This window comes from Mycteria americana, chromosome 2 (assembly GCF_035582795.1).
Source record: "Mycteria americana isolate JAX WOST 10 ecotype Jacksonville Zoo and Gardens chromosome 2, USCA_MyAme_1.0, whole genome shotgun sequence".
Taxonomy (NCBI): Eukaryota; Metazoa; Chordata; class Aves; order Ciconiiformes; family Ciconiidae; genus Mycteria; species Mycteria americana.
The window spans coordinates 151,376,675-151,391,281 of record NC_134366.1 but is presented as its reverse complement, the minus strand read 5'-3'; the positions used below and the strand labels follow the sequence as shown (position 1 = coordinate 151,391,281).

General features: G+C 34.4%; 1 protein-coding gene across 10 annotated transcripts in view; it reads right to left on the bottom strand.

The window, feature by feature from the left end:
• Positions 1 to 14,607, bottom strand: part of VPS13B (vacuolar protein sorting 13 homolog B) — a 491,276-nt gene that overhangs the window by 194,478 nt on the left and 282,191 nt on the right. For all 10 annotated transcript variants that reach the window (XM_075495027.1, XM_075495031.1, XM_075495030.1 and 7 more), the window contains 4 exons: positions 13,774 to 13,888; positions 11,485 to 11,626; positions 9,280 to 9,688; positions 3,484 to 3,595 (listed from right to left, as the gene is read on the bottom strand). In XM_075495027.1, coding sequence (XP_075351142.1) covers positions 3,484 to 3,595; positions 9,280 to 9,688; positions 11,485 to 11,626; positions 13,774 to 13,888 — 778 coding nt within the window. The remainder of the gene's footprint in view (positions 1 to 3,483; positions 3,596 to 9,279; positions 9,689 to 11,484; positions 11,627 to 13,773; positions 13,889 to 14,607) is intronic.

The window sequence follows — 14,607 nt, the reverse complement described above, 5'->3', positions numbered from 1 at the left end:
GAGTCACTTCAGCTTGCAGGCCAGAAGTGGCCCGGTTTATTTAGTATGACCTGCAGCCATACCAGATTTACCTTTCAAGCACTGGCATTCTGCTAATGATATATGAGCACATTCAGTTTTTCATATATGAATTTATGGGACAAATTCAAAAGATATTTGGAAATTCTCTTCAGCCTGTAGCCATGAAAAAGTTTCTCAGTCTTTCCTAAAAGAACAGTTTCTAAATGAGAAGCAAAAATTCTTTCTCATGAAACACTACAAAAGTGACATTAATTGCATGTGGTTGTAGTTCAGACCTAAACAGAAGACTGTTTAAACCAAAGTGACACCGCAAATTAAGTTTATATCCCCACTCCAGAAACACTGTAAAGACAGTGGTTCAGACAATGATTTATTTTCTTTTATTCTATTAAAAGCAGCAGCAGCAAATTAGAGTAGAAGAGAGGTTGGAAAAAGACAGAAGATGACATGTTGGGATTATTAGAATGCTGTAGCAGCTAATTCTTCAGTAATCAACAGGCTGCTATAATTTTTTTTTAGAGTCTTTTAAGCTGGATATTGTACTACGTGTACCTCTGTTGATATTTACTAAGAAATCTTTCACCAAAATACATGAGTTACACATTGTGTGGGTTTGCTCATTTTACTACTTGATTTTTAAGCGTTCTGTATTAGCTCCAGTTATACATTTTTGCTATCTAGTACCATCTACTGTGGGCAGGTTAAAAAGGGCAAATACTGTGTAAGTTAAGAAATCTTGTATTTGGAGAAACAAATACTAACATCAGACCTATGTGTTAAAAATACCCCACTGTTTTTTTTTTCCTTGAATACAGACTGTGTCTCCTGCTTTAACAATACAAAAACCTTTGTATTATCTTATTTTCCAAAGAAAAACTGACAAATCGTGAAATCAACTCCACTGGTCTAACAGCAGTGACTGCCATGTAAGAAAATGAACGGCTATCTTCAACCATGCTTCTGTGTTCTGGATCAAAGAACACGTAATTAGAAAATACATCTACTTTGACTCCAAACTGGAATCCTAATATTTTTAATTAAAAAGATATTAATTTATATTGCTCAAAAGTGCTGAAGCTTGCTTAAACAGATCAAAATAGTAACCCTCTTCCCAAAACCAAAAGACCACCCACTACTAACTTCAATATTGTCTCATAAAACTCTGCAAAGTAACTTGACACTCTGCCCCGATGTATTTTAAAAACACTAATGCTAGTATAATTGTATGATTAAAGGAACAAGGATAAGACTGAGTCATTTGACAGCTGCTGAGAAATTAGAAGAATGGTCACTGAAGCAGTTAGAGGAAATTACTGAAAATGGCAGACATTTCTCAGAAAAAGACACAGGAAGCATGATATTGTGAGACTGGTCACAAAGAAGCCAGTAACAGTCAGGTGAGAGACGTCTGTGGCCTAGTGCTTATTTCTACCTTACCCATTTGGTGTCTTGATTTCTAAAGGAGGACTGGAGCATATCAAAGCTGTATAAAAATATGAAAACCAAATATACACTGCACAAATCTAGTCCGGAACATTTATGTATATAAGACCCAGAGACCCACAAAGCAAAGGGGCATCAGAACCTGTAAGCAATTGAGCGACTTCTGGTTTGAAAAGCACAGAATTTCTGCATTTCACGTAAAGCCACAGATGCAAAGATATCAGACTAAAAAATGTAAACTGGCACAGCTTCATTGAGTTTAGATGTAAATTGCATTCCTCCTGTTGCTTACTCACTGATTTGTAATGCACATACAAGGAACATTGCACAGTTCCCCTAGGTGACAGAAACGATGCTATGGAAGCTGGAAATTGCAGATTCTACTTTATGATAGGGGATTTTTCTGATAAATTGTTGGTTGCTGCGAGAAGAAGAGTGGAACCTACATTTGGTTCTGTAACTCTCAAAGTAGGTATCAGATGGGAGTCTCCTCAGACAGAGTGGGCAGAAGCAGGAAGAGCCTGTACAAATGTCAGGAAGATCTCTTTTATCTGTTGGCATATTGAGAGTTGGATCAGGCCCTGCCACCCAAAGCTGTTGCCAGGCTGTAAGATTCCTGCCATGAAAGCTCCATAATACAATAGATACAATGCTCTTAAAAAAAAGAAAGAAGAAGGAAAGAAAGAAAGAAGAAGGAAAGAAAGAAAGAAGAAGGAAAGAAAGAAAGAAGAAGGAAAGAAAGAAAGAAGAAGGAAAGAAAGAAAGAAGAAGGAAAGAAAGAAAGAAGAAGGAAAGAAAGAAAGAAGAAGGAAAGAAAGAAAGAAGAAGGAAAGAAGGAAAGAAGAAGGAAAGAAGGAAAGAAGAAGGAAAGAAGGAAAGAAGAAGGAAAGAAGGAAAGAAGAAGGAAAGAAGGAAAGAAGAAGGAAAGAAGGAAAGAAGAAGGAAAGAAGGAAAGAAGAAGGAAAGAAGGAAAGAAGAAGGAAAGAAGGAAAGAAGAAGGAAAGAAGGAAAGAAGACTATAAACTACTATAACTAAACATACAACCAAACCCACTAATTTAAATATTTCCACATGGAAATATGAAGAAAAAGACTCTCTTAGAAGTTGTAAGTGATCAGGAGAGAAACTGGAGATATTTCATGGTCTCCTAAAAATCCTAATCTTGACAAAAAGTAAAACTTGCTGTCATTTTCTAGGCAGTAAATGTTTTACTGCTGGGAAAAGATTTTGATGTTTGTAATTTCTATTGAAGAGCATTATGAAGTAGTTAAAAATATTGCCACATCTGAAAAACAGACCAACGGGAAGTATAAGACACTTGTTCATCTGTATTTCTGTGACTTTTCTCACTTGGTATTCTTTGCAACCATACTTTCATGTCTGGCAACAGTGCCAACTCTACTAAGGATCATATATTACTTTTATCATGTTGATTACATATGTTCACCAGTTTTGCTGCATACATACGATTAGTGTGGTTTGCACATACTTAGTGACACAATCCAGAGCATGACATTTTCACAGAAAATGTGTTTACTGGGAAAGAGCTCCTTAGAAGTTTGCGTTCCTTTCAGCTTTGATCTACGTGGCATCAAGAATCCTACAGTTTGAATATATGTTTACCATTTACATTATTAAGATTATCTCCTTCACACTATATGGCTACTGAGCACTTTGGTAGTCACAAAAAATCTTTTCTCTTAGGTGAACTTAGTAGTAGCTGAATAAAAGCAAGCCTCTTAAAATGTTCTCATCTGTGAGCTTTAGCTTTGTAATGACTTGACATTTAAATTCTGTTATTCATCAGGACTTCACAGAAGAACTTGATTTGTCTAAATGGATTTGAAAGCCCACAAGTGAAGAAAATCAGAAAAACCTGGTTTTGAATATCAAAAGATTGTATGTGAAAAGTATTTTTACAGGCTGCACGTACCCGTTTTATTGATCAATTAACTTCTCCCAAAATGAATTTTTCTGAGACCATATATGAAAACCCCAACCCCTCTCCCAACACTTACTGATAAATGTCTTTTCTGAGCACAGCTCTACTAAGAGGGTTGTCAGCCTGAGGAGCCATACAGACAGATCCAATCTTGAGAACCAAAGTGTCTTCTTTAATTGCTGGATTAGCTACAATTAGGAAAAGAGAAAATATGTGTTTGATTAAAAGTCAAATGCACATAGCAGAAACACTGAAAAACTATTTCTTAAAAAAATCTAAATAAGAATGTCTGCTAAGGATTCAGTTCTGCTCAGGAGCAACAACTAACGCAAAAAAAAAAAAAAGCCATAAAATCAATAGCACTGCTGTGATACATAAAAGACAAAACCATTGTCATTTAATTTCCCCACAGAGTTTTATCACACAACTAAATCCTGGTCTGTGACTTCTCATTTTCTCTGATGCTTATTTCAATTTTTTTTTTGTCCAAAAATGATGTTGATCCCACAGACTTCTTTGTGATCTGTCTGTTTCTCCAATAATTATCTGCTGAAATATCAGCATGTAAAGCACTCTGAATCATGCACCCTTTTTAACATGGGCCTAGGTCCTTTAGAGGTAAAACATTGCAGGATATTACAGTGTAACCATCCCAGCAGCATTTGGTATGGATTGCAACACACATGAAAAGTTCAAACACAAGGACTGAAACAGAATTTGAAATCTGACACATATACAAAGAACAAGATGTACTACTGGACAGTAAATTCCACATCAATAACAGAATTACTCCAAGAAGAAGAAAAATCTCTGCTTTCCACTTCATCTCCATCATATTCAAATTTCAGCCACATGTACAAATTCTTAGTTCTAAAAGCAGTGGTCATATTAGAGAGGAAACCAAAGTTCTGCCCAGAAAAAAACAGTACCACATTTCTTGTAGTAAATAAAGTCTGTGAAGTTTCCTTACATTGAAAAGACTGAGTCTACTGCATCTCCTTCTCAGCAGACACAGACATACACAAAGCATTTGGATAAGCTCAGAAGACTCCATAGTAACTAGGAATTTCCTGAGAACATGTGATGCAAGCTCAAAGAGCTCATAATCTGAAGCAAAATGGTTCACTTCAACACCAGTGTGATACATAACAAGAACGGAACAACATCACACTTGCTCCCACGTCCAAGGACATTCTGCAAGACTCTCATATACGAGTTCTGAAAACAAAATGATAGTAGCAGAACAGAGTTTAAGTATTTTACCGAAGACTGAAATGCTTGGTGTGGAAAGAAGCAGAGAAATCTATGAGCTTAAAAAAAGGCTTCTCCAGACCCATCAATGTCTTGGTGAATAAGACACCGTGCTTCTCAGGTATATCTATATACACACATGCATATTTTAAAACAGATATGAGAAATAACAGAATTCACAGAAATTCTAACATGATATTTGGAAACAATTGTAGGGAATACCACAGTAAACATCAGCAGAGTGGTAACACAAGTTCCAATACTCAACTAAATCAGAACACAAGGCATTTACTTAAAAGAACCTCATCTACTTAAAAAGCAAAGTCAAATTCTTTAGTCCCCAAAGCAGAGCAAAGCCCTATACAGATGGTTTCGTTGCCAGAACTAAGGTAGAAAAGTTAAGCTGACAACAAAATCCTGTTTGTGACTAAATCAGAAGCCATATTTTTCAACTTTTAGATCAAAAAATGAGTAAGGCATTGTACTAAGTATTAGAATTCCTGCCACTGTACACTTAATGTATTGGATTTTTTTTTTTTCTGATGCTCATATAAGAAAAAGGAGTGAAGGCATTAAATATACTTCAGATTGTAATCGCAACTTAATTAGGTGGCAAATGCCTTATTCTGAGAAGTGGTTCTTAATAAAATATTAGATTTCTTAGGCTAAGAATTTTAATTTGTCTCTGACACTTAGCAAAACAAAATAAACACAGGACTACTCATCACAGTCTCTATTATGTAAGCATTTCAGGCTTTTTTTTCAAGGCTAGGCACGGTTCTTTTGTGTACAGCATCCTGTAGGTCAAGAAATTAAGTCAACCTTAAACCAGAAAGAATTACAGGCATTGTCAGCTGGTTTCTAAGGAGTGGTAATCTGAGTCATGACTTAGGATGATGAATTCATATCTCCATTCATTAACTCATGAATTCTCCTATTAGCTTTTCAAAATATGGGAATAATAAGTCAACATAATCACAGTCATTACAAATATAAAAAAATTTGAGGGGAAAAAAGAAAGTCTATGCTACACAATATAAGTACCGTCTAGGAAAAACTTACAGACCCAAGAGGTAATGAAGTTGTTCACAAACTCACTTGGTTTTACCCACTCATCTCAATATTCTTTTTGCTGAGCTAAACACATTATGCTCTTTTAATCCTTCCTTGTAAGGCTTCTTCTCCAGCACTTGGTTAACATTTGTGGTGCTTTTCAGCACCCTCTCCACTTTTATCAATACCTATTTTCATAATAGAAAGTGAATTGGACAAGATAATCCATCATCTGCCATATGCAGAAGTACAGCTACCTCCCTTATTTCTTTTCATTAGGTCCACTATGACCCTTAAGCTGTTTTCAGCCACTGTTTCCCTAACAGTCTCTCCAGTCCTGAAGATACAGTCTGCATAAATTTTTTTTCTTGATATATAACTTTAGTTTTAGAAGATTTAGCATATTTTCTACAAGCAGTGATGTAAGCACAGTGATCCAGATGCATGGCCTATGGAGCCCTTAACATTATTTTCCTCAGGAAATTCTTTGCAACCTACATCGATGCTAGAAGCAATGGTTTTATATCTACTTTCAGATTATTAAATACCAATTTCACTTATTATTCCCAACTGACAATTTTTTTTTAGACTTCTAGTTAGCCATTTTTAATTCTTTAACATTTCCACAGATATAGTATGGGGATGTATTTAAATTAGAATACCATGAGACATAGTGTTGAACTCCCTACAAAAGTGTAAGCATATCAAATCTTTGCAAACATTTTATCAACTAAGAATTGTAACCATGATGAAGAATGAAAATCAGATGTGTTTAACAAGACTAATTTTCCATAAGACTATATTTATTATCGCGTAACAAATATGTAATTCTTTATTAACTGAACCCTGTAATATTTTTTCCTTTACGTTCTCTGAGGGAGAGCAATAAAACTACCTGTCTTAATTTTATTTGAACATCACACTTTTCATTTTACTAGATATACCTTCAGCTGTCTAAAACCTGCTCTTCCAAGGTGTGTTAAAAATTAGTCTCAGAAGACCAAGATCCCTGAGCACAAGTTACTCAGTCTGACTGATTTGAAACTGTTTAATAGTAAGCAAGGAGGATGTTACAGACCATATGTTACCACTGACTTCAAAGTAGAGTCATGTTTATGTGACAAGAATATATCACTTCTAAAAATGCAGGACATACATTTATTCAGTATGCTGCCTTTTCTTTTTCACTATCAACAAATTTGTCATGTCCTTTCTAGCGATTCCTGATATTTTGCTCCTAGTACATAATAAAAAAAGTTCCTATTGTCCTCAAACCAGCCAGATGTGGATTGTCCCTGTCTTTATCACTTCTTCCCAGTTTTTTGCAATTTACATTTTTTATTTATAGTGTTCTGCTATGCAGTATTTCTTGTTTCTATTTGTTATATACTGCCTTTATATATTTAGTTGTCTTTACTTCATCAATAGGAAGCGTGGGCTGTTGGCCAGAGCTTGAAACACCACGTGATGTATTAACAAATCAAACTCTGAGGGAAAGCAGCATTGCTTATTGCCTAGGATAGAATGCTGCCATGAAGTCCACCACAAAAAGAAATGTTAATCTGGTGCTGCTGCAAAAACCATGAAACTAAAATGGTATAAAATTGTGTGGGTGTATTCATACATGCGTGTATGTAAATTCCTCAGGAGAAAAATCATGATTTTGATTATTTCATAGTGTTTGTATACCACAGTTCATTGTGCAAGTTTGGTTTTGGACTGCACAAATAAAGAACAGATACGCTTTTTTTTTTTTTAACTCTATACATGAAGTCAAAATTACATGTGTTTTTTTGGGGGAGGATAGTTTTGGTAGCTATCACTAGGTCCAAGGTGTGAACAGCAGATGATTGACTAGAAGAGACACTGAGGTCATTGTTTTTCTACTGTTACTGCAGTGATCACAACTCGAAACACGCAAACCTTATGGGATTAAAATCTCTCTTAATCAATAAATGATGAATGAGGTCTTATGGGGGCATCTCTCCACAATATATAACACTTTTCTGACCTAGCGCACCAGTAACATGGGTCATATTCAACTCTTACTTCTTATTATTGTTTCTAAATTCTATTGTTCTTGAAGACAATAAGCAGTAGAAGAGAGAAGTGATTTATTTCACATTCAGAAACAGACGAGAGTTTGGGAAAATCTGGGGTGAAAGAAGAAACGAAAGGAGAATGGTAGTGATTTTCATAGTGACTGATATTTCAGAATTTTCCAGTGGAAGAGGTTAGCTGGCTTTCTTATTAATTTAGTAAAGATAATCTCTAGCATTATTCTTTAAAAGCTTACATAGTTTTTCTTTCTACATCCATGCTTAACCATGGCCATTCTGTTCTTTGCATGCGTTTTCAAGCAAGGGATAGCAACAAGACAAAGTTTTTTATAACTTCTTTTTAATGAAGTATACAGCTACAGAGCTACAAAAACATACTTTTTTAAAAAGTTTCCCTTGACAGCATGCCCTAGAACTCCCTTCCAACCAGAATCATAATTCTTTCTTGCCAACACAGCCAGTCTAATTTTATCTTCCTGTGTTTTCAGCATTCCCAGTTGGAAAATTGTAGAGGATGCTGGCAAAAAAAAGATCTGTGTAAATTCTCACTGTCTGCACTTCTTGCGATTAGGTTATGAGAAAAATCTAAAGACTAATACTCTTAGGATTATATTGTGTGCTATCGTACATAACGGTAAAAAAACCCCATACCTATAGGACTTATATAAACATATCATGATACCAGTAAAACACTTTTTTTTCTTTTTTTTTTTTTTTTTTTTTTTTTTTTTTAAATCTCTAGAAGAATTGTTGGTAATGGAAGTGATTGCCTTCCCACTAGCTGTTACAAGGTGTAATTTTATATATAAATAAAGAGATGCTGACATTAAATATTTTAATAGGGATGTAAATGTATTTTATGTATGAAGGGAAAACAATTTCTTACAGAAAGAAAGTATTATCCATAGATCAAATGTCTACTTACCATTGTTTGAAAGAACAGCTTACACTACCCACACCTCTGCAAACACTTGAAAGCCTCTTACATAAGGGAGCCTGTATAGCTTCAACTAAGACTTACTAAATAAATGATAAACTGTATCATCTGTTGGGCATCAATCACCAGGTACATTTTAATAACTTTCTCCAAACTGGGATACCTGCTTCACTATTGCATGGTTTTCTAGGTGCCAATTTCCACAAGAGCTAAGGCTCCCTGCTTACGCTCCATCGCTGGAAGAGGCATTTATGGTAGACTGAACTGGTGTCAGCATAATGAGAGCTGCACGACTGCAGAATTGGGTTCTCTTTCCACAATTCTTGACCCTTTTTTTTTTTTTATAATCAAATGTTAAATGCAAAAACTATAGTACTGGGAAACCAAAGATCAAATAAATACCTAAAAAACACTTTTTGGCAAATCTGCAGAGAAGTAGCATGAATGCTAGATGTTTCCTAACTCTGACCCTTAAAACTGAAGGCCTTAACAATGGTCAGTGATTTAACTAAGTTAGAATATTTGTCGACAATACTGAACAGCAAAAAATCTCTAACATAAAATACTGTACCTTCTGCAGTATGACGATCTTCCTCATTTTTGGGAAAGAAGACTCTTATTACACCAGTGTTGATATAAATCAGAGGCAAGTTGCGGGAAGTTAGAGCATGAGTTCTCATAGGTTGGCCCGGTGATTTTCTTTTCTCCTTTTGACTCCTTGGCAACCTGGCTTGAAAAATGCTTGCAATTGCATTAAGCAATGGAAAACACAGGACCACATCAAAGGCCTGAGCAGAAAGAAGGATCTCATGAAGAAAGTGAGGAGAGCCATCAGTGTGACCTTCCGATAGCTTATGGAATGTTCTTCGTTCATTTCTTGATATCAGTTTGTGCCGGACATTTTTTGTCACAGCTTTGGTATAAGTGAGAGAAAGAAATCCATGCTGTTGGTGTGAGCCATCTAAAAGTTTTGCAGTTGTCTGTTTCAAGGGAAAAAAAAAAAAAAAGGCTGCTGCAAAAATGTACACATATAACATCCATCAACTGCCATATTCTCTGTTAGTTAGGATGTTTAGGGTTCTATATTTTCTATTAGCTTTCCACTATCTCTGAACAGTAGAAAAAATTTCTTTCATTTTTTTGAATGGACAATTTGTCCACAGTGTGTCCACACTTCACTGCATTGTGTCAGCTAAAACTATGAATTGCTGAGCATTTTTTTCTTTTCTGATTATTTGTTGTATGAAATTCAAATCCAATCAGCCAAAACCCCCCATATATTCAAGAGTCTAAATTTACCAAACATTTTCTGTTAATTTTTCACACAGTTGTATATTTTGATTTCTCATTCACTTTAGACATTTTAGAAGTAGATCTTACTCCCTTGCATTTTTCCTTCTGTATGTGCAATACCATAGGTGCTAAAATAACACTTGGGTGCTGAAATAGCTTCACTCCATCTAAACATGGGTGTATAAACCACCCATAGTCAACTAAATACTCTGAGAATTGAGCTGGTTTTGCCCTCATCAGCTCTGAGTATTTAAGGAGAATAGCTGTACCACATGCTAAAGCACATCACTTAAATAAAGATACACTGCGGTGTACTTTAGAAATAGCAGATTCCTTCACTTACAAGAATAGGTTTCCTTGATAAAGATAACAATTAGATACTTAGCTCCCAGAAGATGTATAGTACAGTTTTCATATTATCTTTGAAAGTCTTTCAGTCATGCATTGTTAGTGAGTGAAAAATGTAAAAATAATAACTAGGAAAACCATTATTTTAATAGTGTAATACACATTTTGACAGAATTCTACAACTTTGTTCAAATATTAGCTTTAATCACGGGAGCACAAATGAAAGCAACTACATTTTGCAAGTAGTTGCTTGTTTCAGCATCTTAAATTTGATTAAAAACAATTTAATGGAATTTAAACCTTGTTAACAGAATAACAACATCTCTTAAATAAACAGGATATATAGCTTAAATGCTGAAAAACTGGAAGCTTTTATGATTAAGTGAACTAAAGCAAATTAGTAAGTTAATTTCCTGTAAGAACTGAAACAAACAGAATAAAGTATTACCAATCAATATTCACGATGAAAATAAATTAGACCACACAGAACTTCCACTAACATAAAAAGATTCTATACAGCCATACATTTGTGAAGATAAAGAGCCCAATGTCATAACATAAAGTCTTGGAAGGATAAACAGGCAAGACAAAAAGGGGTTAAATATCTCACACTGAGATATTCTAAATCAGCAAGCAATGTTGCAAACATTCAGAACAAAGACTCAAATATGAAACTGTTAATTGTTGCATTATCATAAGAAGTAATTTTAAAAGGTTGCATAAAGGTATAATCCAGTAACACAAAGTACTTAAATCCCTAAGTAGATGTCAGAATTACATGAACAAAATGCAGCGTTCAGTACTGGCTTTTACATATTTGGTCTCCAGACATCACTGTATGTGCTCACTTTTAGCATAAATGAATCCCACTGACTTCAGTGGACTGCTGTTACGTACCAGGTTGTGAACCATCAACCCTCATTCCCGTATCTACTAAAAAATGACTGACAACTATTACTAAAGGGTAAGAGGGAAATAACACAACTAATGTAATCAATATAAGCAATAAATATATTCAATACAAAAAAAATTAGATGACGAGAAACTAAAGCCATTTGAGATATCTTTTTTTTTTATGCCAACTGGCATTTATTAGTGGAAGTTCTGTAGTAAAAATTTTTTAAAAGATTCTTACAGAGGGAAAGAAGCCAGAGAAATTACTGAAAGGGTCCTGCTTGCTGACGGGTCGAACCAACAAGGTACGTCTGTTCAGCTTGTCTGTACAGGAAAGGAACACACCTCCATATTGCCCCAGAGACCAAGAATCTTCCCCAAGGCTTGAGGTAATGAACGAGGCATGGAAGAGGAGAAGACAGAGAGAGGGGAAAAAAAAGAAAAAAAAAAATGAATTGCTATAAGCAAAAAGAAATTACACTAAACTTGCATGGTTCTATGTAACTGCAAGATAAAGCCTATGCTATACCTTTTCCTAAAAAGCTGAAATTCAATCAGATCAAGCAAAAAAATGGTAAAAAAAAGAAACTTTGTAAAATTTTATGTCAAAGGACAACCTATAGCAAGAGGTCAAGACACATGAGAATAAAGTTATAGTAAAATCTTGCATACTGAAAAGGGACTTACCCCTGGATTTTCAGCAGATAGCTTTACTAGAATGAGGAGGAGAATGATTACAAGACCCAAGAAACTGTGAACGAAAAGCTGTACTCATATATGTTACAAAATCATAGTATTATTTAGAAAAAATTAGATATTAAGTATTAAAATGTGCTTTGTACTAAAGTTCTTGTAATCATTCTTTTTAACATATATAAGAATAAAGAAAACTATGTTGATTAAGAAGAGTTATTCAGGTAAGCACCTTAGTTTACTAAAGAAATCTCACCAAAAGCTTTTCTCTGCATTGCAGAAATATTCCTTCAAAATTTCCTGACTGCCAGTCTCCCCCTGGCCTGTAAGACAGAATGTTCACCTTATCTGTTCTCTGCTTTTGGTTTTAGTCCACAGAGATTTAACAATACAGAAAGGTACTCTGAAGAGATTATGAAATATAAATGAGAACAGTAACAATTTTGTCAAGTGGAATAACTTTTTTTTTTTTTTTTAAAGCTTCAATATAACTTTAGCTAACAAGAACACCCTGAAATTGAAAACATTTCTAATGGAGCATTAGGCTCCTGGGAGTGACGCACCTTCTCTCAACCTTTCCATAGAATCTGTGGACAAAGCAGCTTCTTAAGAGCACCTAGCTACTGGGATTCCAAAGCATTTTAAAGCATCATGACTTGATTTTAGAAGATTTTAAGAAAACAAAAGTACAAATTTTGATTATCAAATGTTACAATATGTACAAACAATAAATGCATTTGTAACTTAGGCAAAAGAATAGGAATTCAAATTTTTTTTTTTAGACAGCTGCTCAGAAAAAGTCTCAGAAGTGTTGGTAACTTCGCTAATTTGATACTAAATCTCCTTCTTATTGTACATAGGGAACAATAAGTGTCCAATAAGACCTTGTAGACATTGGCCCCTAAGTCAAAATTACTTGTGCTCCTAAGTATTTTAGTCATTTTCAATGCCAAGAAATGTTCTGAAGCTTTTAACTTTTATTATTTTTTTTCTTCTCAGGGAGTAACAAAACAAATATTCTATTTTCTCTTAATTTCTGTCTCCTATAATGGAATCTGTTGATCTGTAATGGCAAACACTAACCCAGTTGATCAAAGACCACACAGGCACTCTCTTATTTTGTCAAGACTAGTGTGTTCATGGCCAATACGAGCTAGAAGGTGGCACATGCAATCTCTACAGAACCATGCATCTGGGTGCCAAATGAATGCAGTCACATTGGTGCAGCAAACTATTCAACTAACAAGACTTGCTAAAGTTGCACGGAATATAGTAGACCTAACCACCTACCCTAAATGTACATAATGTTGATGATATACTGGTTGACATTAATTACTGAAATTTTACTCAGGCGTGTCTGCATAACACTATGCTGTGTCACACATACACAAATAATCAGCTTAGTTCCCTGCATTACGGTGTTGCTAAGCCACAGCAAAAGAAACAGCTCCATTTTTCAGAAACTTCTTTTTAATATCTAAGAATATGGTACCATAAATCATTAAATATTGGCACTTGTTAACACATCATGAAGCAATATTTAAGGAATTTCCCATTCAAAAGTTCAGCTAAAAAGAATTATTTTTGTCCAATGGACCAACAGAGCAGTAAGTATGAAAAAATGCTCTCCTGATTTGTAATGATTTCTATGTATTTCTTTGGAATCAGATATAATTCTGAGAAAATGTAATTCTGATTTTTATTACTTAAAAGGTTAAAATAATTTCAATGAAATTGAACAATTACCTTAAATTCAAGTTAAGAATTAAGAAAAAAAAACCCCATCTGCTGCCTTCTTTCAGCCTGAAATTAAAGCAGAATAAGTCCCAGGAATTACCTGTTTCTGTAATGGTCAATATTGAAGCTTTCTATTTTACATTTGATTTTGGTATAGACATCCTGCATATCCACTGAGGCACTGAGATCTTCTAATTCACTGACAACACAAACTTCTGCAATAGTCAAAGAAAATACAAATTATTAGTTATTAATCTGAAACTTGCAAATTTTTAAGCAAGAAATATAGCTGAGACACCACATTTTGTAAATAGGATGATACTACTTCTACTCAGAGTTTTTTCATAAAACACTTTTTGAGTCAAGTGTCACACAGACAGGCACCAGAAAAAAATCCTCAAATCCAAACCTTTTTATACAAATGTGTAGAGACACTTATATATGGGGGTTTTAGTTCAGGTGTTCAGAGTATAATTCCTGAAAAAAATGTAAAAAAAAATTTGCCAAGATATTTACTCTAACAATACTTGAGATTTCTTTCTTTCATGTAATTAGTTTTTTAAAATCAAAGGTTGAAGTACATCTCTTTGAAAATTAGCTTTAATCATTAGTCTCCTTATTTTTTCGCATTTCTATGAATAACAATGTTAATTGCTAAGCAGCAGTGTTTCCTAACAAAAAAATATTTGAAGTCCTGCAGTACATTTATAGAATCAGAGTTCCTTTCAAACAATTACTATCCAGATGATAATCCAACACTAATCTCAAAGAAAAGAGAAAAGCTGTGTATCACACATGTTGCTCTTTTCAACACAGAAGTCAAAACTTCTATGTTGAACTCCATATTAAACTTCCCATGATTTTAAGGATTATACTATGATGATTATGTTAAATTTAAATCTGAAATTATCAATACAAAACTACATATTGATAT